This window comes from Hoplias malabaricus, chromosome 2 (genome assembly GCF_029633855.1).
Source record: "Hoplias malabaricus isolate fHopMal1 chromosome 2, fHopMal1.hap1, whole genome shotgun sequence".
In the NCBI taxonomy this organism is placed as follows: domain Eukaryota; kingdom Metazoa; phylum Chordata; class Actinopteri; order Characiformes; family Erythrinidae; genus Hoplias; species Hoplias malabaricus.
Window position 1 is genome coordinate 9066302 of NC_089801.1, and position 24318 is coordinate 9090619.

The following is a 24318-nucleotide window of genomic DNA, read 5'->3' on the forward strand; positions in this document are numbered from 1 at the left end:
CTTATACTGCGACATACCAATGTCTGAGACTTGAGGTGTGCATCTGAAACATGTGTAGTGTCTCTCTCCTGGAGGGAGGGGCTACGTTCCAGAAAATATCCACATTGGACAGCATGGGTTAGTGGGTGTGCCTTATGAATAGGGAAGTGTAGTCTCAGTCTTTGTGTCTCACTCACACTCAGTTCTTTCAGAGGTAGAGAGAGCATGGATTCAGGACTAGAGAGAGATTGGTAGCACCATGCCAGAGTGTAGTAGCTCCCTGTTGTTGACCGTGCACTCCGCTTTTCACTTGGAGACCTATCAGCACATAAAAGGCAGCAGGAAGCGAAAGACTGAGTGAATTTCCACAGGAGCAGACTAAACCCTGAAAAAGCAGAATGAAGGTAAGCCTGGAACCCAGAAGTGATGCTGTGGAGAAGCTGATATCAGTCTGGTGTTTCAGTTTACATTTCTTTATAACCAAAGGTTGACTCTGCTTTAAAGGGGAACTCCACCTGTTTTTCAGAATTTGTGCATTTAGGAAATGAGACGTAAACTGAATCATTGGGAGATGTTTGATGTGAAATGGTTCGCTGTGGAGAACCTGATTGATTCATGAGGTGCTGGAAATTGCATTTGCTTGTGCAATACACATACAGGCAATTTATTATTAACAATTTAACCTCAAAACCCTGCAAGTACCTCATAAAACAATCCAAAACGTTCTCTGAAAACTATTACAAAACTATGAATCTAGATAAAAATGTACACTGACATTAACATAAGAATGGCAAAGTAGTCCAATTATTGTATGTTAGAAATTGCCCAGTTTTGTACTTTTGAAGTGATGCTTCAGACACTTTCTTCATGTTGCCTGGTTGGTTGTTTTAGATGGTTTCAGTTGTGATGAGAAAGAAAAAGAGGAATCCTACAGCTAGTTGTTAGTAGAATTTACAATGCTGAAACTTCTCCGGAAGTATCTGCACGGGATAAACACACAGTGCTGATATCAAATGTGGCCTTTTAATGAGCTTGTTTGAGTGATGCTTAGCATGTGTGACAGTGCTTCTCGTTTATATTCTGTGGCTGCAGCTTCGGGCTTTTGCTGATAGGTTGTTACATGCCATTTGCTGTGTGTGGACGTCCCACTTAGCAAAAGGGAAAAAAAAGTGCAAAGTGCAGCACTTCTATGGTGTCAGTGTGAGTCTCGGGGCTGAAAAGTACCACTGGAGGCTGGCACCCACCGTCACTCACACTGATTCATGGCTCTGCAGTGACAGTATTGCCTGCACAGGCAAACTAATGTACTGTACAGACCTGCTCTTCCTGACAATCACAGCAATAAGGAAGGCAACACACACCTAGCAGCTCTTTCCATGTTCTGACAGCCCAGCTCGTCCAGCAGAGTCCTGTGTGGAAAGGGAAGGTTTAAATCTTCCGAGAATATTGTCAGTGTATCTCTCTGTGTCTGTCTTGCTGTCTTGCGCTCTCACTCTCTCTTTGTCGCTCTCTCTCTCTCTCTCCCTCTCTCTTTGTCGCTCTCTCTCTCTCTCTCCCTCTCTCTATCTCTATCTAGTTTTTATGGCCATAGATGAGTGGGAAGCATTGTGAATACCTAATGCAGGCAGGCACATAAACAGAAATCTTTCCAGTTTCCCTGCTATAATAAATGTTAACATTGTGCATTATTAGACGTATAAACTTAAATGAGCTATATGTACAGTACTGTGCAGAAGTCTTAGGCACCTAAGATCATCATATATATTTCAAGTAATGCCTTCTCAGTGAGAGTGGTGCTTGTATAAAATTATATATAATCACAGTAAATACAAAAACAAATAATAAATATAAGATATAATTTATTTCGTATAAAGTAAAGTATGTAAAGAAGGTGTGAGTGAGTTTGCAGAATAATGTTTTGTTCGGATTCTCCTTGATCGCATGAATTCGTTAAATCAACAGCACACATTATTTAAAGTCATTATTAAAATCCAATACCCATTAAAAGGTATTTATTAAAAGGTATTGGAAAAGGTATTGAATGATTACCTCAAATAATACGGACTCCACGAGGAGAGATTTGGAAAACGTTAAACCAACACATTCACTCACAGAATATCACACTCTCTGGAGTAATGTTATTTGAATTTATTCTAATGTTGGTCGTTATCTAAATTTTAAATCTCATAAGCTCTTGTGCCTGGGCGGCACGGTGGTGCAGCAGGTAGTGTCGCAGTCACACAGCTCCAGGAATCTGGAGGTTTTGGGTTCAATTCCTGCTCCAGTTGACTGTCTGTGAGGAGTTGGTGTGTTCTCCCCGTGTACGCGTGGGTTTCCTCCGGGTGCTCCGGTTTCCTCCCACAGTCAAAAAAAACAGTTGTTGGTAGGTTGATTGGCAACTCAAAAGTGTCCGTAGGTGTGAGTGTGTGTTGCCCTCTGAAGGACTGGCGCCCCCTCCAGGGTGTATTCCTGCCTTGCACCCAATGATTCCAGGTAGGCTCAGGCCACTGTGACCCTGAATTGGATAAGCGCTTACAGATAATGGATGGATGGATATATGTAATATTATACATGCAGTGATGTAAAATATTTTTACAATGACCATTTTAATGCCCCTCTCCAGTGATCAGTTAAACTCTTAAAAACTCTTTTCATTAAATCACAGTTATTAAAAGTGGCATAGGTATAACTCCACACCTTCTTTGTCATGTGCAGATATATGAAAATGCAATTAATCCCTGCCTCTATCTCCACTCACACCTTCACCACTCACCTTCAGCTCAAAAAAAAAACAAAAAAAAAAACATCCGTTAATTGGAAGGGATTGGTCTGTTAGGTTCATAATGAAAAAAATTTGGACTTTCTGAACTCTCCAGTCTTTGGAACACTTTGGAAGTTTCAAAGTAGAAACGCTCAGCCATTTCACTCATGACACATCGTCTATTGGATAAGAAACAGAACACAGACATGTTAACAAGGTACATTTAGTCTTGCTGAATATAGTAAGTAATGACTTTTAAACTGATTTTGCATGATTTATTGTAAATTTCACTTTGAATCTTGTCATATTTCATTCATTCATTCATTCATTATCTGTAACCGCTTATCCAGTTCAGGGTCGCGGTGGGTCCAGAGCCTACCTGGAATCATTGGGCGCAAGGTGGGAATACACCCTGGAGGGGGCGCCAGTCCTTCACAGGGCAACACACACTCACACATTCACACCCATGGACACTTTTCACTGTTTTTGGACTGTGGGAGGAAACCGGAGCACCCGGAGAAAACCCACACAGACACGGGGAGAAGACACCAACTCCTCACAGACAGTCACTCGGAGGAAACCCACGCGGACACGGGGAGAACACACCAACTCTTCACAGACAGTCACCCGGAGGAAACCCACGCGGACACGGGGAGAACACACCAACTCCTCACAGACAGTCACCTGGAGCGGGAATCGAACCCACAACCTCCAGGCCCCTGGAGCTGTGTGACTGCGACACTACCTGCTGCACCACCATGCCGCCCCTCCTCATATTTCATTAATATTTAAATTATTATTTATATTTAAAAATATTTGCTGTGCCAGTACCTGTCCAAGGTATTCATTATTTTAAAGTTCAAACCCAGCATTAGCATGTTAGTATGCAGCTTATTTTCCCAAAGCTGAGTTGACCTTTGGCTCAAAGGGAGATGGTATATTTATTTCTGTTCATATGTTTATCACATGGCAAAAATCCAAACTGCTGTGAGTGCCCTATCTGTCCCTGTGTGTGTTCTGGGCAGAGACCCAAAGAAGTCATTTAAAGGTGAGAGAATTTTCCTATAACTGTTTAAAAAATGTGAATTTCGTTATAACCCTTGAATATTTCATTTAAAAATGTGTAGTTAATTTGTTGAATATCTTGTAGGGGGTGTCATTTTTAACTGAAATACCCCATGGATAGCAAACTGAATTCTATTATGGCTCACTTCTGCACATATGGCACTGTACCAACACCTTGTGTAACTGATCACCAATCAGATGTTTGAAAACTGGGAGCAGCTGATTTTAACCAGTAAAATCAGGTTTGTTTCTGCTTGACTGGACCGAGAACATGCAGAACTGGCAGTTTCTGGATAACAGTTGTGACCTACGCTCTAAGGGTCAGATCACTAATCTTTCTCTTAACATGCTAATGTAAACTGAAGAAACCCACGGTGGTAATTCTCATCGGAAAATACCAAAGCACAGTGAACAAGGTTTAAAACAGTGGTGAAAACAGCCCTGTTGTAAATTAAGCCCCATGTACTGGCATCACTTCCTGTCTGAGGTGGTGTAATATCCTGTTGGTGTAATTGTGTTCACGGAGCAATCAGCTCATTTATCACTTTCACCCCCTATTCAGGCCCAAACAAACAACACGCTCGGTAATAAAACCTCTGAAAAGACCCAGCAATCCATTTAAAAAGGCATTAATTATGTGGCAGAGCTTTAGCACGTATGAGCCCCTCTACCAAGCAAACAGGCTTAGCCTTCAAAGCGTATACATGCGTCATTAGTTTTCAGACTGGCACGGTTTTAAATTGGGTTTTAGATATTTGTTCCTCTTTGTAATTATATTTCAGACTAGGCTGCTATGGATAATCTTTTCAGACTCTTCAAAATGCATTGTTCCATGTATTTGGACTAACACTCTTTCATTATCTGGTTCACGCACTGTGTTTATTGGGTATGTTATGTAACATACCCAATACCCAACATACCCCCCACCCGCATTACAAGCATCATGCTTAGATATCTCCAGTTAGCAGGCCTGGGGTTCCCAATATGTTGATCAGGTCAATCATAAAGACAATGCTGGTAGAGCGCATCTTTTTTAAAGGTACAGTACTCAGTTTCGCTGGAGTGCCTGTTTGTGTTATTGTAGTTCACCTATCTGGCCTCCAGAGGTCGCACATCCTGAATCTCAACCAAATCAACAGTTCATTACATGACTTCCAGCAGCCAATCAGGTGAACCACAACAACACTCTGGTCCAGAGTGGAGTTTCCCGACAGTTTTCTCAAAAACAGAATGCACTTGTGCTGATGCAGTTGCTAAAGTCATAATCGTTGGTGTCAACAGCTACTGTCCAGAGTGTTCAAACTTGATTGTTTCTGTTTAAGGCAAATCATCAGAACCCCAATGATTTGATCACTGAACACAGTGGTTATCAAGCATTACTGGGACTCAAACATTACTGGGAGGTTTTAGCTGAAACCACACTAGTTTTGGTCATTAAAAAGACGATTAAATAAGTAATTGAGTGAATAAATGAATAAATAAATAAAAAAGTGGTCTATTTTTGTGCAGATGCTGCATTAAATCGGCGGTTTTAGCTTTCAAGCACTGGTTTATTGATAGAATGTGGACTGAGCAAGTAGGCAACAATCAATTGCGTTGTAATTTACCTGCTCCTACAGGGCAGAGAAACCACTGCCTGGAGCCTTAAAGTCTGAATGTTTCAGAAGAGAACAGTACATTTCACTACTATTTATTTTTGTGTGATATCTGCTGAAAAGTATTGAATTAGTCTTTTAATCCATAGCTTATTAATATTGCTGGACCTTCTTTAGTGGACCAGACTCCTCCAGAGTGCAACACTGATTCAGACTCTATATTGATGTCTTACAGCAAAGTCATGGACGTCTGGTTTGTGGTTGAAAGTGAAATGGTGATGGAAATATGACACTGAAGGGATTTTGTGGAGAGGGCAAAGGGAGGATGAGGATGACGGTTTGTGGAATTGCAAACATAAGCAGACTTCTCCCTGTTGTCTACTAGTGACAGGGATGTGTCCCCCTGTGGTGCAGGACAACAGTTCTTTTAGACTGCAAGTGAGTCGAAGTGACTCAAATAAAAAATACATAAAGCTTAAGCCTTCTCTTTCCTCCAGGTGTGGGACCGGTAGCCCTCTTTCTGTACTGATGTTTTTTATCTGTTTATTCCTTGTGTCACAGTGCTACTGTACACTCTTGTTCCAGTGTTTGAGAGCATCGAGTCGGAAGCATAAAAGCAATAATTAAACTTGTTAGCAGTAAAATATGGAACTTAAAATGTATCCAAAAAACACAAATATAACACTTTAAGATTTAATTGTTGACATATTCCAAAAAGAAAAAATGAAAATGAAATTTATGGTTGTTTACATATTTACATCTGTATTGAATAGATTGCAATAAGTTATTAATGGGTGTAATAAATAATAAATACCACCCCCCCACCCCTTGCAAATTAGTGCAGTGTCAATTGGGGAAAAGTAGATGGAAGTGGGCTCAGAGAGGGGATTCTTTCTCTTGCATCTTTCACACAAGGGAATTTGCCTGGTACCCTGCTCTCATGTCACTCTAATGGAGCTCTAATTGACGTATTGATCAGAGACGTGCAACCCACTATCGATTAACGTCCTCGGAGACAGACAGAGGCTCCTCAAACTCAGCAAGATATTCTCACAGCTTAAAGAAATAACGCTTCACGCATGTGTTCAGCTTTTTTCTCATCATTGAATGATGGAAATTATGAGCATGTTCATTCTCATAAAGGATGTGATGCTAACAGCATGTGTAAATTCATACACATTATCTGCAGTTTTAAACTTTTTTATATAGATAAACTATAGAAGTCAGATTTGCGGAGCCCAGTGTGACTTAAAAGGGGACTTATACATCCTTTTAAACAAGTTAGAATAGGTCTATGGGCTATACAAAACATGTTCATTAAGTTCTCTCACATAAAGAGATCTCACCAGCTCTGTGTCACTGTTATGCAAATAAACTGTTGCTGACCACGCCCCACCTATCCCATGTTTACACAAATGAGGGGTGGTGCCAAGGTGGTTCTATGAAAATATCCTTATTGTGACATCACAATAAGGGAGCCATCCAAATGGCTTGTAGAAGCACATGATTCCTGATGAAACAAATCTTTCACCTGACTCACAGAAAACGGATGGATATGAGTTTTTTTTCATGCTTTTTCCAACCCAAGTAAAAATACAAAAGCCTACAAAACGTTAGTTTGGCACAATTTGTCCCCTTTAAGATAAGGGCTGTTCTATGAAATGTGTCATGAAATAAAATTCCTCGCAATGACAGGAATGCAAAGTGTTCAGGGTAAAGGAGGCCTTGAATAAATGTTCTTTTTTTTCACAGTGCCTGCTTTCTTTCAGTTCTAGTAACTGACAATAACATGCACCTTGCATTGCTCTTTGATATGCCTCTGTATGCCTCTCTTCTCCATGTGGAATCAGTCACGCATCTGAGATGAAACTACCTGCAGATATAGGCTTTGAAGCTGAGCTCTTCTTAAAAGTGAACAATGCCTTTTTGTCATTTTTGTCTTCTCTGATATGATAACTTGGACATCTACAGAGTCAAATCTGAGCTCAGATGACCTTTTGTTTTGAAGGCAGGCAATTGGAAAGGTATAAAAAATGGTCTCCATCAAAGCAATGTCAAAACCCAGGTCTGCTAATGGCTTACTTCCAACATGGAGAGGCTGCATAGGATGAGCAGTGGTGATAGCTTATATCTTATACTGCTGGAATATTATTATTAAATATTAGACTCAGGGACAGCTTTGGAGGACACTGCTATGAAACACTGGTTTTAAGATTAAAAGAATGGAGGATTGGAAGACTGCCTTGCACAATGATTCTGGGTAGTCTTGGACCCACCCTTACCCTAATGAGGAAGAAGCGGTTAGAGAAAATGGAGAATATGAATGAGTAAATACATTTTCTATGTTCATATTTTCTCATTCATTCATTCATTGTCTAAAACCACTTATCCAATTCAGGGTCGCGGTGGGTCCCGAGCCTACCCGGAATCACTGGGCGCATAGCAGGAACACACCCTGGAGGGGGCGCCAGTCCTTCATAGGGCGACACACATTCAATCACACCTATGGACACTTTTGAGTCGCCAATCTACCTACCAACATGTGTTTTTGGACCGTGGGAGGAAACCAGGGAGAACACACCAAACTCCTCACAGACAGTCACCCGGAGGAAACCCACGCAGACACAGAGAGAACACACCAAACTCCTCACAGACAGTCACCCGAAGCGGGACTCGAACCCACAACCTCCAGGTTCCTGGAGCTGTGTGACTGCGACACTACCTGCTGTGCCAATGTGCCGCCCTGTTCAAATTTTCTGATCTTGAAAAATGATTAACTTAAAGCAACATTAGGAAGTACATTACATTGAAATTACAGCTTCAAAATCATACAGAGGCTTCATAGGAAAAAATAGAGCCTCTGTCTTTGCTACTCTGGGCTCTGCACTGCAGGAACTGCGCTATGCAACTTTAGAACATTTTTCTTTTCTTTAAACTGTAGGGGGAGCTCGGGAGCAAAAACACTGTATGTTATTTAGGGTTGTTTTAATGGCTGTTTTACCTGGAATCTGATTAAGTAAAAACACTCTGAATATTGTATGATATTGTTATTAAATCAAACAGAATTGAGTGATGCACTGGGTCGTTCCTAAAGAATTGTGGTGTAATCAAATCGCTGTGGGGTCAGAGATTAACTCTCCTGTGTTTGAAAAATCAGATAAGAGCCAAATGGACACAGCATATTTGGAAGGCAGCAGGAAGAATGGCATTGATTTCTTACAATCCAACATAACTCCTTATTAAAGGAGCTAAAATCCTAGAGCAATCCTCAGTGAAAATCTTGTAATTGACACAAACAGAGCATGGAGCAATTGAAATCGATTAAGGTGGTGGTACGGTGGCGTTCCCAGCAGCCATATTACCCTGCGAGGACATGCTTCGGGTCACGTTTCTTCTCGGAAAACACTCTACCTGTCTGCAGAGGGAAATCTCACACAGCTGGCATCTCCCATCGGCCTTTAGGTCATTAGAGTCAGCCTTGGCTACTTCATGTCTGTGTACTCCTCCCACGCCATAAATTCGACTGTAATCTCCTTGGCTGGGCAGACAGTATTTCATGGTGGTATTGATATTGTAAATTACATCTCTCAACATAGGCTGAAGCCCCCACTTCTGTGATAACATGACATCCTGGATTCTGCAGAAGTGATGAATTGCCTAAAACAATAAGTGCAATAACCTTCGACAGGAGGGACAGGGGGTCATTGGATTTTATAGAACCTCTGGGTGCCTAAAAAGAAATTGATGAGTGCTTTCATTCAGTGACTTGCCGTTTTTCAACTAATCAGAATTAATCAGGGTTTCACTGTTAAATTAATGGTGACATGTCAGATGCTTTCGCTGGAGGCATCAGTGTGTTGTTGCCAACAGCCAATAGAATCCAGTCAAGCAAATATAATGATTAAAAGAACGTATTTTTTTTATTCTTTCCAATATATTTAATTAAGCTGCTTTTATTTCATGGTCCTGGGGTCTTGATTTTGATCATTGGGTTCAAAATTACAATCCAAGCAAACTGTTTATATTTTAATTGTGTATATTTTACTATCATTTAAACAAATATAAAAATTTACAGCAAAAAACTGGAGCTTTGTGAGTGACATCTCAGGCACGTTATCAGAGAGTCTCTGCACCACTGTACCAGCATGGTGTACGCTCGACTGTGCCCAGTCATTTATTATCCCTGACACTTCCCTGTCAGCATGGTGGAATGAAATATGGGCATTTAGTTAATGTAAGGCTCGATCTAACCCTGCGTCATATGAAGTGTGTTACTTTAAGTGTTTTTTAAAGTAAATGTCGGCCCAAAAAAAATCTAATTAATGAATGTATAATTCTCCCTTCCACCAAATGCATTAAGCCAGCCAGCCAGCCAAGATGTGTTTAAGGTTTCATTGGTTTTACACTTAATCCATGAGGCTAATGAGCTAATGTAAAGTAATATTAGCTTATAGTCTAACAGTTAAACTTGTTGTAAATCACAAACCTGCATCGAATTCAACACATATACAAGCTTCTTAGATGCAAAACACCATTGTCCAGTTATGTACACTCAATCTTGCTGATACTATTGTAGAGGAGATGAGGTATCAGTCAGGGAAGAGCTACAGCGTTCCCCAAAAATATATTACACACTTAAAAATGATGGTTCTTCAAGATTCTTTAGTAAAGAAAAGTTCTATAGAGAACCCTGAACACTCGAAGTACCTTTTTCATGATTAAAAGGTTCTTTGCATCATGAAGGTGTTTCTCAGATTAATGGAGAGTGTGCTATAGATGGTTGTGTAGAGCACTTTTTAGAGAAGGTTTCTTCTAGGCACCTCGAAAGAGTTCTTCTACTGTTATAATGTCAAACTTGGTACAAGAGACCATATTTGATGCTATATAGAACCATTTCTAAGGTGCTATGTAGAACCATCTATTGCATGTTCTCCATGATACAAGCAAGTACACACAAAAAATATGAACATGCACTGTCTGGCAAGAGAGAAGCAATGCATCGTTTTATACTTCTTTGTATTCTTTTGTTTATTTAGCAGTGTGAGCTGTTGAATGTATCAGTGTAACCTTCTCTGCTATTGTGCGAGTAGCCTGCCAGATTTCAGCGCTGTTTATGAAGGACACCGCACATGCTAAATGCTACTCTGTGTCATATTTGTTGACTGTGGATTTCTTTTGCTGTAAATAATTAAAGGCCATAGCTGTCCACTTTTACATTTACCTTGAAGACAAAGCTCTATCATTACACCATATGATGAACATATCTGTAATGAGTTATATACAAAATTAATTTACCAGAATAAATAGGATTACAGCTGAAATTTATCTCCAAAATATAATAATAATAATAAGCAAAAACGTATTGAAATTCTTCTGGAGCTTATCTTCCCTCTCGATAATGAAAGTGTTTGAATCTGGCCCTGCACATAGTGTGAGCTGGAAAGGGAGGGCAACTGTCTAAAGCTGTTAAATGAGCCAGTTTTAGCAGGCAGCAGTTTTGTATGTAGAACCCTCTAAAAAGAATTTGGTATTAGATGGGCCTCTAGGCAGCAATGAATCAGTGTCAATATGGCCAGAGTGCTGGAGATAACAGAAGGAGTATTCGGGGACTGAAGCTTTGGATTTCTTTGTAGAAAATGGTTCTTAAAATAATCTTTTTGAACCTTCGGATTATTCTACAGTTATTAATCAGAAGGCATTTTATTCACTAACTTGGGATTATTTTAAAAAACATTATTAAAACGTATTACATAAAATATTTACATATAACCCTCTGCTCTGCAGGTTTTTGGGGAATGTATTTATGCACATGGCCATGAATACGAATGACTTTACAAATCCGGCTTTGTGGCTTTAGAGAAAGAAGAAAGAATGGCTGTGGGAAGGTTTATTTGGGCAGTTGGAGTTATGAGGCAGTTGGAGTTATGAGTTTGGTGTGTGTGTGTGTGTGTGTGCGCCCACAAAGCAGTTTAATGTCTTTTCTTATGCTTTACGAAAATGAACAAATCTTTCATTTGAACTGTGATTTTTTTTTTTGCTTTTTTTTTTTTTTACAGCAAATGTTGATTTACACAGCAAATATTTTTTTTTTTGCAAGGGTATTGATTTTAAATTTCCCATTTAAAATATATTAAAACAACATTGTTGATGATACAGCAATGTAAAATTGTAAATTGTAAAATGGTAAATTAATGAATTCAGGGTCGCCTACCTGGAATCATTGGGCGCAAGGCAGGATCACACTCTGTAGGGAGCACCAGTCCTTCACAGGGCGACACACATTCACTCACACCTATGGACACTTCTGAGTCACCAATCCACCTACCAACGTGTGTTTTTAGAGTGTGGGAAGAAACCAGAGCACCCGGAGGAAACCCACGCAGACACAGGGAGAACACACCACACTCCTCACAGACAGTCACTTGGAGGAAACCCACGCAGACACAGGGAGAACACACCACACTCCTCACAGACAGTCACCCGGAGGAAACCCACACAGACACAGGGAGAACACACCAACTCCTCACAGACAGTCACCCAGAGGAAACCCACACAGACACTGGGAGAACACACCAACTCCTCACAGACAGTCACCCAGAGGAAACCCACACAGACACTGGGAGAACACACCAACTCCTCACAGACAGTCACCTGGAGGAAACCCACGCAGACACAGGGAGAACACACCACACTCCTCACAGACAGTAACCTAGAGCAGGACTTGAACCCACAACCTCCAGGTCCCTGAACCTGTGTGACTGAGACACTACCTGCTGCTTCACCGTGCCGCCGTAAATAGCAAATTGTGAAGTTGTAAAATTGCAGCTCTTGGGCTCTGAAAAATACACTTTCTTATATTGCTAAATATGTATTATATACATACCATAAAAAGGATGAATTGTTCAGCCCTTGCTTCTTGTATTAGTCAAAAAAGCAGAGCATCATGTTGCTGCTCACGGATGAAAGGGGACTGTTTGAGAGAGGCATGGCTTAACCTGCTGAGACTGAGTGGAGCAGAGTGTCCTACCTCAGTCCACTGAATATCCTACAGAGACTCTCAGTGGGGACCCAGCTGTCAGTGAGCCTGCTGTGAAAGGGCGAGGCAGAGCTGCTGCTGGAGAAGCTCTGACAGGAGATAGAATTTAACATGAAAAAAGCCAAGGGACCTGCTGATCTGAGCTTCCTTCGACTGATAAGAGCCTTTTAAGACAGCTACAGATTTAAGGGTCGGAAACATTCTGTTGACCCATAATTTTGTGGTGTTAAAAAACAAACTGTAAAAGCAGTATTAGCTCAGAGGAGCCTATATTTTTTTAAGTCCCTAATGATGCTAAGTAAAAATGAAGGATGGTCTCTGACTTTTGCACATTTCTGTACATACTGCATTCTTGTCCTTTAGAAAAATCGAACCCTATCCCGGATAAGGGGTAAAATAGGATTTAGAAGACCTTTAAACGCAGTGGAAATAACATACGATGCAGAAAGTCCATACATATTATATGTGACATCTTTATACATAGTGACGTTTATGTATGATGAGGAATGTATGGCTGTGCATTGGAAAAACCTAATTACTGTCACACAGCAGAACATATGGGACGTAATCAAAGGTACAGAGATGTTGGTTTAGCAAAGTGTCACATTAGTGTAAGTATCTAACATTGATCACATGGATCTTTGTCACACCTGCCTGTGGAAAACCAATCCGCACTTTTTCACCACAGTGGCCGCTTAGAGAGGGTCATTTGTACTTGTCTACAGCCTAAGCTGGGAGCCTTGAAATATTAGAAAGGAAGCAGATTTAGCACAAATAGGAGCCCTCAGAGACGCAACATAACACCGAGGCATTTTATTACCAGGCTATTTCTGAGGCAGGAGACATTTTAGATTTCACTCGTCTTCTCAGGATACATTTTCCCCAATGCCCAAGTCCAAGGCTTGTGATGTATGTTGACATGTACATGCATGAACATTTGCGGCCCTCTTTATGAACTCTTCCTACTTCTGTGGTGCCATTTCATAGATTATTTTTAGCACCTTGTTTTTGCAGAATATCCACCCATTAGCTATTAGCTGAACTCCCTCTGTCATACAGAATACAGTGATATTTGATGTCAGCCACCACCTTTTTAACACACTGATGTTGATGCAGCCCAATGTCCCAGAGGAGAGTGCAGTCAGACACCCATGCTGAAGCTATCCCATCCCCCAGTGGTGCTTTCCTAGGACTCATGGCCTCGAATGGGACCTTCATCACTAGGGACCTCTCAACACTTAGACGACTTCACTACCCAGGAGCTTAAAGATGTATTGTTTGTTTATGGTTTCATTTCTCTTGTTAGTTCCTAATAATTTTTCAATCCTGGCCTCTTAACGTTCCTCTCTTTACCGTATGACTACCGCTCTCCTACCCCCAAGACAGTCATTGCGTAACAGGCTTAAATTTATAATAATTATAGTCATCAAAGACCTTATTTTATTCCGCTACAGATTTACAACACCTACACTGTGCTATACATTTCCCGGTGAGCGCAGAGCTACTCTCAGCTAGTTTATTTAAGGGATACTATACTTCTACCTAAAGCGCTGGTCTTCCTAGCCCCACCACTGAATGTTTCAGCTCTGTGATTCACAGGCGTATGGAAGAGGGTATGTGTAGTTACTGAGCGGGTGGAAGTGAGTCACAGTGTCTCAAGAACATCTGTGCGCTAAAAGGCAGATTGTCCACACAGACCTGCTATCCATTAGCACCTTCTGCGTCACAGCAGGATCTCTGTTACTGTTGTGTATTCTCTTTTACTTGCTCTTTATTTATTAGCTATGAAACATTCATAAAATGAGATGAAAATGATTATTTGACTTGTTTTTTTTTTATTTTATTTTATTTTTTTTTTTTTTGCTGTATTAACAAATGAAATGTATTTTTTTCTGGAACAGGAAGGCATGGGAGGGGGGCGTTGTCCATGGTTCTGTTGTATTCTGGCAAACATTTTCACCTGTAAGCTGATTGGCTGTTTTGTTGGAGGTGGAAATGTGATGTAGTCACCGTGTATCATGTAGCATCATGCGCTTGCCTTGAGCCGGAGTGACCAGAGTAAGTGTTTTCTAGGGCAGGGCCCTTTCTTATAAGTCTTAGTTCTTGCCTCGACCCAGAGCAGTTTGACTGTATACATTCTACATTCACCGTCCATTCTCTCAGCTCCCATGAGCACACGGGAGCACTGTGTAGCACATGTACAGACTGTAGTCCATCTGCTGTCCCTCTGCCCCACCCCCCCTTCCACCCATTGTTCTTCAATGGTCAGGACCCCAACAGGACCACCACAGAGCAGATATGATTTGGGTGATGGATCATTCTTAGTGCTGCGGTGTGATGGTGGTGGGTGTGTGTGTTGCATTGACATGAAGAGGTGATCATAATGTTATGGGGGATCGTTGTATAATATACTGAAAATCATTTAATAATTTTCTTACAAGAAAGCAAGGGACGTTTGATATTATGTGATAACAGGCCTTTGAGCTGGCACTGGGTGTGAAGCTTTTGTAGGACTATGTAGGTTCAGCGTTATTGGTGTAAACCCAAGACCTGGAGTCAAAGTACAGTGTAAAGTCTGTTGTAATATGAGGTCAGAATGTGACACTTTGTGATTGGTGAGCTAAGCCCAATTCATTAGTTAATAAGCATGACAGTGTGGTGCATTTAGAGCCTGGGGACTGAGGTTCTGGCTCATCAGTCCTCCAGCAGGAGGTTAATGGGTGAGAGTTGTGTGTTTACAGAAAGTGGGATTCTGGGCAGGTTTATAGGCCATCTGCTGCTCGTGATGTGGACTAGAACACGACGCAGGGCATCTGTTTTCTGTTGAGTTGCCATTTTCTGTAACAGGATGCGTGGTTGGGCGGCGTCCCTAGGCACCAGCTCTCCTTCTGGAGGAATGTCTCCTCTCAACAGAACACCATGTGAATCCTGATTACATGCCTTGCTTTTTAGTCAGAATTTAAAGAACGTAGAAGCTCGAGGATTCCTAGTTTACACCAGTATTCAGCACAGCAGCAATGGAGCTGAAAGTACAACATAAATGGCCTGTCAGTATTTTGGAGGCTTTTTTAAATTTCTCTATTGTGCTAAAAGTACAAAGGCTTCTTAATTAAATTTAAGATGTAAAGGTTACTGCTGCTGTCAACCCCAAAAAGTACAGGTCCACGTATAACTCTTATGTAGTTTTATGGCATAATTCATTTTTACATGGCCGTTTTATACCTGATTTGACCTGAATTGATTAGAAATTCACAAGCTTTTTAAAATATTATTATTGGAATTATCTGTTTGAAATACACAGTAATTAGTCTGACATTTTGTTTCTTAGCACAGTTTTTGTTAGAAATGGGACATTAATACATTGCTTTTTGGAAGAACACTGAACTGCATGAGCGCTGAATATTTTTCTGCCATGATCAGATAAATCCAGCATCAAAGAGCATTGAAAAATAAAGCCTCATCATTCATCAAAGCTGTCAGGAGCTGTCTACCATGACACCAGCTTGGCTGAGTTTCATTCATTGTTGCCTGTAAAACGTAAATAGAATCCAGTTGTTTGGAAGTGTTATGGAGATGATTCATTACTTTTAGTCTGTGGTATTCTGTGTCAGCGTATGTCAAAGTGTGTTGTTTCTGAAATGTTATGCATAATCTATGCCTCAGAAAGGCCATATTTAAATAGTAAAATCAAAAAAAATATTTAATTAATGCCTTTGTTCACTATGGAAAGGTTGAAATCTGCCTGCAGGCCACTGTCCATGGTGCTGATCTAAATGCTGCTGGCACTTCTTTTATTCTGCTGATTATAATCACCACACTAACTCTCCAGGAGCGGTTATTGATGATTCATCTATCGTTCAGAATGCATTCCATGTAGACGTGTAGTGACTAAAGTAATTGAACTGACATAAATATGTATTTTTCATATTTATACAATAGATTAGACAAACACAAGGCCTTCATTTAACATAACTTAGTCAGTTATTGTGTTGATGTAATATGTTTAATTTAACACACACACAGTTTGGAGAAAACACATACCGCAGTGGAGCTTAACTGTGGCGAAGAATGCAAACCTTAGTGATACTCAAACCATAGTGACACAAAAAATAGAAGATAAATGCCAACTGGGACAAAACCAAAACCAAACCACGGGGAGAAAACAACAGGATGAGAAGAGAATCCTGTGAATTCTTAATAAAGAAATTCTTGTGGTAATTACATTTATATTCAGCAGCCATAGGGCAAACCTTGTCTAACAGACAGTGGTGTTGGTGGCTCTGCTGGGATTTATGCTCTTCAGCCTGAGAGGATTAGGGATCCACTGTAACGTCGGTCGTATTGATTCTGGAGTCCTGCCCTGAATACTGCTGGCAGTTGCTCAGATTTGGTGTTGTCTGTCTCTTGGGCACTATTCAGTGGAGTAAACAATAAATGATTCACACATAGCAGTTCTTAACTTTTCTACAGAAAAACAAAGCATTCGAATCACATTTGGACAAATGTGATTTCCAATTTCTGGTATGAGCATGATGAATGATTACGCTGAGTGCTGGGCCAGAATTGAATTACGCGGTACGCTTCCCATCATTAAATCTCCTGGGTTGAATACCATGATCTGCTGAAATATAGGGTTAGATATAGATCATTACTTATCCAGTTTTTCACTGAGACAGATCTTGGTACTGCAGCTTTATATTACCCTTCATTTCCATTATAATCCGTCTGCCTCCTACAGCCTGTAGAGTTCTCTCGTTGAGGACGCTGAGAACGTTTCACTGCCACTGATTTATTCTTTCTGCTTCACTGACTTAGTGGCAACTTTCAGATGAATTGCAGTAAACCACCCTCCTCTGCATTTACTGACATTTAATTCCTTTCTTTCACTTTTCAGTTCATTAACAAGGAACAGATGCGAATAATCTCACAGTGATATGATTGAAATTTCTCACCCTTTGCATATTCACCCAGACTCAGTGTTTCTATATAGTTCCACTGCTTTCACTACTATAAATAAAACAAGCCGTTCTCTGGAACCAGACATTACAGCTCTGATCCCACAGAAGAGATACTGGAGCACAGATCGATGAAAAGGTTAATGCTGGTTCTGAGAGAAATCTGTTAGAACGCAGTGCATTGCAGTTCGTGCTCCTTGAGTTTGTTTGTGGAATTGGAGCTGGAAAGCAAGGCTTTCCCTCCATACACACATCAACAAGCCTTGAGCAAACTTAACCATTGCTTTTTGTACTTTTGGTAGGTGCTGGCCTCTGAATACAGGGAACACACCACATGGTCTTTTTTGGAGATGACTGAATGACTCACCCAGTCGCTCATCAAGTGATATTTACAAAAGTAGTGAATGGCTCTCTGGGCTTCAGCTGATGTTGAGCCGGGGGAATGTTTGTAATCGAATTGAAGAATGTTGACTACATGACAAAACCCATATATTGCTCATAATACACAATGGACCATTATTACAAAAATAAAGTGTAACTTTGGTGGTACACTAGCTGTTATAACTGTCACATCAGCCCAAGCAGTTTCTCCTCCAAACCACCAGAGGTCACACTCACCCGAGTTCTAACTTAGATTCCTCACCTGTCTCTAATTCGCAAAATCTTTTGTAGAGCATTTAAGCTCACTGTTTGGTTCCACAGGTTGCGAAGTATTGTTAGAAATATATTGGCAATTCTGAGCATTAGTGTTTGTATTAGCTTTTCATGGTTTTTTGAATCTTGGCTTTGGACTTGGCTTATTCCTTTGATCTGTTTACCCTTTGGATTATGGTTGTTTTTTCTCGGACGGTCTTCATGGTTTTTTGACTCCTCTTCTACTTGGATTTTGTCTCTTGAATAAACCTGCAACTGACTCCTCAACATTTTGTAAGACTGAAATTTATGACAATAACCACAGCAACTGACAGTAAAGCACTTATTACCAACGCTAAAAACTGAGCTTGGTGCAGTAAACCAGCAGAGGACCCAGCATAGCAGCCACAGAGGCTCTATTCCCCCTATTACAGCTCTGTAGAACATCACAATCATTTAGAAGCTGTAATTTTACGGTAGAGCTACTACATAGTGTTCCTTTAAGCTCCTTGTGAGATTTTGGAAAGAACAGCAATTCCCTGATTTCACTCTGGACGTGAATAAAACAGAACAGAAACCATAAACCAAGCAAACCTTACCTTGTTACATGTCTTGCTTTATTGATTTGATTAAAGATTTCATGAAATTCACCTTTTTGCTCAGTGTAGGCCTGTGCTGTGCAGTAGAGAGGGTCTCTTAGGCATTGCACAAAAATAATAATGAATCAATGTGTGTGTGTGTGTGTGTCTTCTCACCCTGTTTGCTGCAGTCTCAGCAGAAGTGTATTGTGATCTTTGCTCTGGTGTGCTGCTTTGCTGTCCTGGTGGCTTTGATCTTCTCGGCAGTAGATGTCTTGGGAGAAGACGAAGATGGCATCAACGAGGAGAACTGCAGCAAAAACTGCCAGTAAGCACTTTGATTACGTATCCTACAAAGCAGGGCATTGGCAGGTCAGTTCATCCAGGCATTATTGAGACCTTAACTGTTTTAAGAACAACATGCACTGTATATTTTAATATTTTAATGATGGGTTAAAAATATTACACATTATTGACTGTACAATCATAATGACTCCACTATCATATTGGAAATAGTAACTTTACAGTAGAATTAAAAACCTAATGTGTATTGCAGGGTTTAAAAAGGATGCTATAGTACACAGATCAGCCATAATATTATGGTTATAGTTTGTGTGGTGGATCATTCTCAATACTGCAGTGTTGTGCTGGTATGAGTGGATTAGACAAAGCAGCGCCACCTACCACCAGTAGCTCATCTGCTGTTGCACTGTTTGTTTTGGTTAAGCTTTAGTCCTTCACCAGTCGACACAGTAACTCTGTTGGCTGGATGTTTTGGTTGGTGGATTATTCTCCGTCCAACAGCGACAGTGAGAGGGATATAAACTCCAGCAGCACTGCTGTGTCTGATCCGTTTGTACCAGCACAACACACACTAATACATTACCACCATGTTAGTTGTTAGTGTCAATGCAGCTCTGAGAATGATCCACCACTGTCTGGTTTTCAGAACATTGGCAATATGATGAAAGAAAAGAGATGAAAAGAAGAATGGTGTTCTTTTACTTTATAAGCTATGTTTTATTATTATTTTTTTTGTAGGTAAAGTGTATACAGCAGTTTCATGTCAGTTTATATCAAAGAACAACACTTGAATGCTGGTTGAATGAAGTGCAAAGCACTGGAACAAGGCTTTGATGCTACAATTATCCTGAAAAATGTTGCACTAGCATCAAATGTGAACCCAAAATAGAGCTTTTCTGGTATGTCTGAAAACAGCACTGTAACTGAAATGCTCCAGTAGCAGAGGAAATCAATATCAGTGTGGCTTTGTAGGACTTGCTTTAGCACAAAATAGCCTTGTTTATTTGTTTTGATTGACAAGCCTTTGTTAAATAATTACAGAATTACAGATAATTCAGCCATTGTACTCCAGAGCTAATATAAATAAAATAGCACTTAATGATCATCCTCTGGAGTCCAGTTACTGAAAAGGTGGGTGTTATATCATTATTCCTTCTCATTATGTTCTTCTTGTGATAGCCACCGGATCGGAATGTGTCCGAGAGTCAGCCTATATAACAACACCCGAGTCTGGCTCTAAGCACAGTCATGCCTGGACATTTCAGTTCTGGATTAGATTTTAAAATGCGAATGCCCAAGGCTACAGCGGACCTCCCTTCAAGTTTCATTGTTATCAGGCTCGGCTTCAGTGTTCAGCATGTAGCTTGTTACCCAGAACATTTTCCAGACTCAGCCATTTCCCCCCACAGTCCCAAGAGCAATCTGCCCTCCATTTCCTCCTAATAAGTGTCGAAAATGCAATTTGGAGCTCCAGAGCTGAAATTGATTCTGTTTTGCTCCAAGTGGGAGCTTGGAGCCATTTGGAAGCAAAGATCCATGCCTCACTAAATGCGGTGATCTGAGCTGTAGGGTTGTGTCAGTGGAGTTGTGGAGATGTTTTTTCTGGATGGCCTCAAGAAGAAGGGCTAGATTCAAAGGGTGTTGTTTGACAGCGCCTCTCGGAGGAATCAGAATTCAGCTCCTTAGCTTTGATCTCTTAGAAATGAGGAGCTGCTGACTTGATAAGAAAGTACATCTAGTGTTGTGGCTTTCTTTGCCAAAACTAATTGCTGAGAAATAGAAAGGCTATTTTTGGTTTTACGTAACAACAAAATCGATGGCTGTTGATGTCAGGTGGAATAGAAAAGCCTCGTTTGTTGTGCTGTATTCCTTCCTGCTGTTATCTTTGGCTGTGATTGCATTAGCATGTAGGAATGAAATCTGAACTGCAAATTGGTTTGTTTCTGCAGCTCGGTCAGAGTGTGCTCTACTACCATGACATGAGAGACACGCTAAACTGAGCTGAAAGTGTTTACCCGCAGAAACATTTCATGAATAGGACCTGCATTAAACCCAGCACCATTTCAGACTAGAATCGTGTAGAACAAAAAAGGAGTATCTTAATTTTAGCGATGAGATAAAACGATTAAATATTAACTGGTAAAGAAATAACTCCTCTCGTGTTATGAGTTTAAAAAAGCATTAACTGTAGTTCATTTCACATAAACAGTAATTTAAACATGAACTCGACTCTCTTGATGCTTTTCTTAAAATGATATGGAGAATCTACATTTTAGCAAATTCATGGCAAAGAACACACACACACACACACACTAGAGAGCAATCTTAGCATACAAACACACACTGGGGCAGTGAGCACACACACTACCGGAGCATTTGGAAGGTGCCTTGTTCAAGGGCACTTCAGAAATTACTGTTCTTTCACTCCCCACCATTTTTCCTGCTCTTCCAGGAGAACCAACTGGAAACCTTTCGTTCCAAAGTTATGGCTGCCCCAAATAGCTGTGAAATTGTGTTATTTTTCAATCTTAGGGGCATTACATGCTTGGTTCAGCTAGAAATGAGGACTAAAAATGTAAGTGTTTATGAGTTAGTGATTGAGTGGTTTATTATTTACATCTGTACTAGATACTAGAACGTTTGATTCACTGTGTTGTGAGGAAATCATTAGTGGGTGTGCAAAATTATGAAGAATAATATGGTGCATAAGGCGGCACCATATTGGTAGTGTCGCTGTCACACAGCTCCAGGGATCTGGGGTTGGGGGTTCGAATCCCGCTCTGGGTGACTGACTGATTTGTTGTAGTGTGTTCTCCCTGTGTCCGCGTGGGTTTCCTTCGGATGCTCCAGTTTCACGTTGGTAGGTGGATTGGCGACTCAAAAGTGTCCATAGGTGTGAGTGACTGTGTGAGTGTGTGTCACCCTGTGCAGGACTGGCGCCCCCTTAAGAATGAGATTTCCGCCTTGCGCCCAGTGATGCGGGGTAGGCTCCAGACTCACAAACTGGATAAGTGGTTACAGGCAATGAATGAATGAATAAATATGGTGCATAGCTACTGAGATACACTGAGCTACAATGGCATATACGTATGTTTATTATAACTTAAGCTAGTCATAACATACATTTACCCATAAGAACATTAGAATCTTAGAATATGCAATGTTCAGTGACCAGTCCTTACATTCTCCAGTCAAACTGGCATTAGAGTACTGCAACATGGCTTTAGAGCCCTGTATTACAACAGTGAATTATGAGTTTATGTTTATCCCTGGAGGCAAAGTGCACTTCATTTACAGCGCTGCTTTACACCGCATTGTGGAAAATTACAGAACAGGCAGCTGTCAGTTAGGTGGCACTTACAGTCAGATGGGGTTCAGTGGTTAAGGACAGCAGCACTATCCTACACTGGGTGCAGAAAATAAATTATAAAAATGCACCACTTTTATAGTTCAAAGCACTAGTTCAATATCAGCATTAAGTGTGCCAGTGATCAAAATGTCTGAAGCCATGTATGTAATGCCATGGCAAAGACCTAATCACTGTTTGCTTCTCTTATTTAAAGTAAAAGTGAAAATCAAGTTTGACCTTGTTACCATGTCTGTGTGGTGTTGGTTATACACTAGAAGACATATCATTATTGAAATAAGCAGTCTACACTAAGGCATGTGTATAAATTCAAGACATTGTACTGAAGATATTTTTGTATGCCCTGTTGTGTGGGTATCATTGGAAGGGGAGATATTGATTCAGAGCTTCTTAATGGTGGAATGTGTAACAACATATGAAACACTGTCCAGCTCATTTGGCTTTTTTTTTTTTTAAAAAAAAAGCAGGTCTTCAGCGCTCCTGTTACCACAGATACCTCAACACTCAAAGACCTTGAAACAATATCAGCCAGGTCTGAATATCAGTCGAATCACAAAATGAATCCTTTTGTCGTACACAGGTAATTGTACTTGGTGCAATTGGTTGATAGCAAAAAATCTATTTAATAAATAAGATTTGGAGTCCAGTCAGCATTCTATTTCATGGAACCTGAGCATAATGGCATGAACAATTTTAGCACGTTTCATCTCTCTCTCTCTCCCTCTCTCTCTCTCTCTCTCTCTCTCTCTCTCTCCCTCTGTGTGTGTACGTACTCTGTCTCTGTCTGTAACTGTTTATCTCAGCCAGGCTAAACCCTCATTCCTAGGGGAGACGCTGCAGCTTATAACCACAGAAAATATTCAATCTTTGTCAAAAACTCCTCTGTATACCCATGTGTATGTACAGAGGTTTGAAGGCCAATGTAAGGGGCTGCATATATATATATATATATACAGGGTGGGCCATTTATGTGGATACACCTTAGTAAAATGGGAATGGTTGGTGATATTAACTTCCTGTTTGTGGCACATTAGTATATGGGAGGGGGAAAATTTTCAAGATGGGTGGTGACCATGGCGGCCATTTTGAAGTCTGCCATTTTGGATCCAATTTTTGTTTTTTCAATGGGAAGAGGGTCATGTGACACAATCAAACTCATTAGGAATTTCACAAGAAAAACAATGGTTTGCTTGGTTTTAATGTATCTTTATTCTTTCGTGAGTTATTTACAAGTTTCTGACCACTTACAAAATGTGTTCAAAGTGCTGCCCATTGTGTTGGACTGTCAATGCAACCCTCTTCTCCTACGCTTCACACACTGACAGAGAGAGAGAGAGAGATGTAAAATCTGTTACTCTTATAAAATCAAGGTTTATATGTAGTTTAATCATCTGTAGTGTCAGTATTTTCAGTGACATAGAAAGAGATGTGAATATATTTGATCTAGTTTTTTTTAACCATGAAACATAATAACCACTAAAGGTTAAAGGGATTTTACGTGAACTTTTTCTTCAGCCTAATTTTTCATGCCTGAGGCCTGGGGGTAACTTGAGGAGGAAATACATATACACTGCCACGGGGGGAAAAGGAATTGTATCTCAGCATCTGAAATTCCTTCTTTTTAATGTTTCCCCAACTCTTATTCAAACTCAGTTACATCTAGTTCCTGTAGTTTACAGATAGTTCATATTGTAAAGGAATGGCAAACGGTGAAATAATGTCACACTGCTTTATATCAATTCGTTTTCTACGTGTTGTTTCATAAACCTTTGCTTCCCTTTCTCATACGTATAGTTAAGTAAATTTATGGATGCTGTCAGGCATGGAGGAGTGAGTGGATGCGTGGATTTCCAGTACGCTTCATTTCTTCTGTTACAAATAGATGTGATTTACAATCTCTTGTGCTCCTTTCAGTGCTGAACTAACACTCTGCCTGTATTTGAGGAATCGAAGTGTCACTCTAGTTCAGTGGCGCGGAGAGATGAAGGGGGAGCTATTCAGACTTATATTTTACCTGACAAATATTTGACTATTCAGATACTTCAA

The 24318-nt window shown here is 40.4% G+C and overlaps 1 protein-coding gene across 1 annotated transcript in view; it reads left to right on the plus strand.

Annotated features, from left to right (window-relative positions):
• Window positions 1-264: 264 nt before the first annotated feature.
• Window positions 265-24318, plus strand: part of LOC136686881 (inactive phospholipase D5) — a 36053-nt gene continuing 11999 nt past the window's right edge. Inside the window, exons 1-2 of the mRNA XM_066660941.1 lie at window positions 265-383; window positions 18794-18930. Of these exons, the coding sequence (XP_066517038.1) occupies window positions 378-383; window positions 18794-18930 (143 nt within the window). The 5' untranslated portion in view covers window positions 265-377. The remainder of the gene's footprint in view (window positions 384-18793; window positions 18931-24318) is intronic.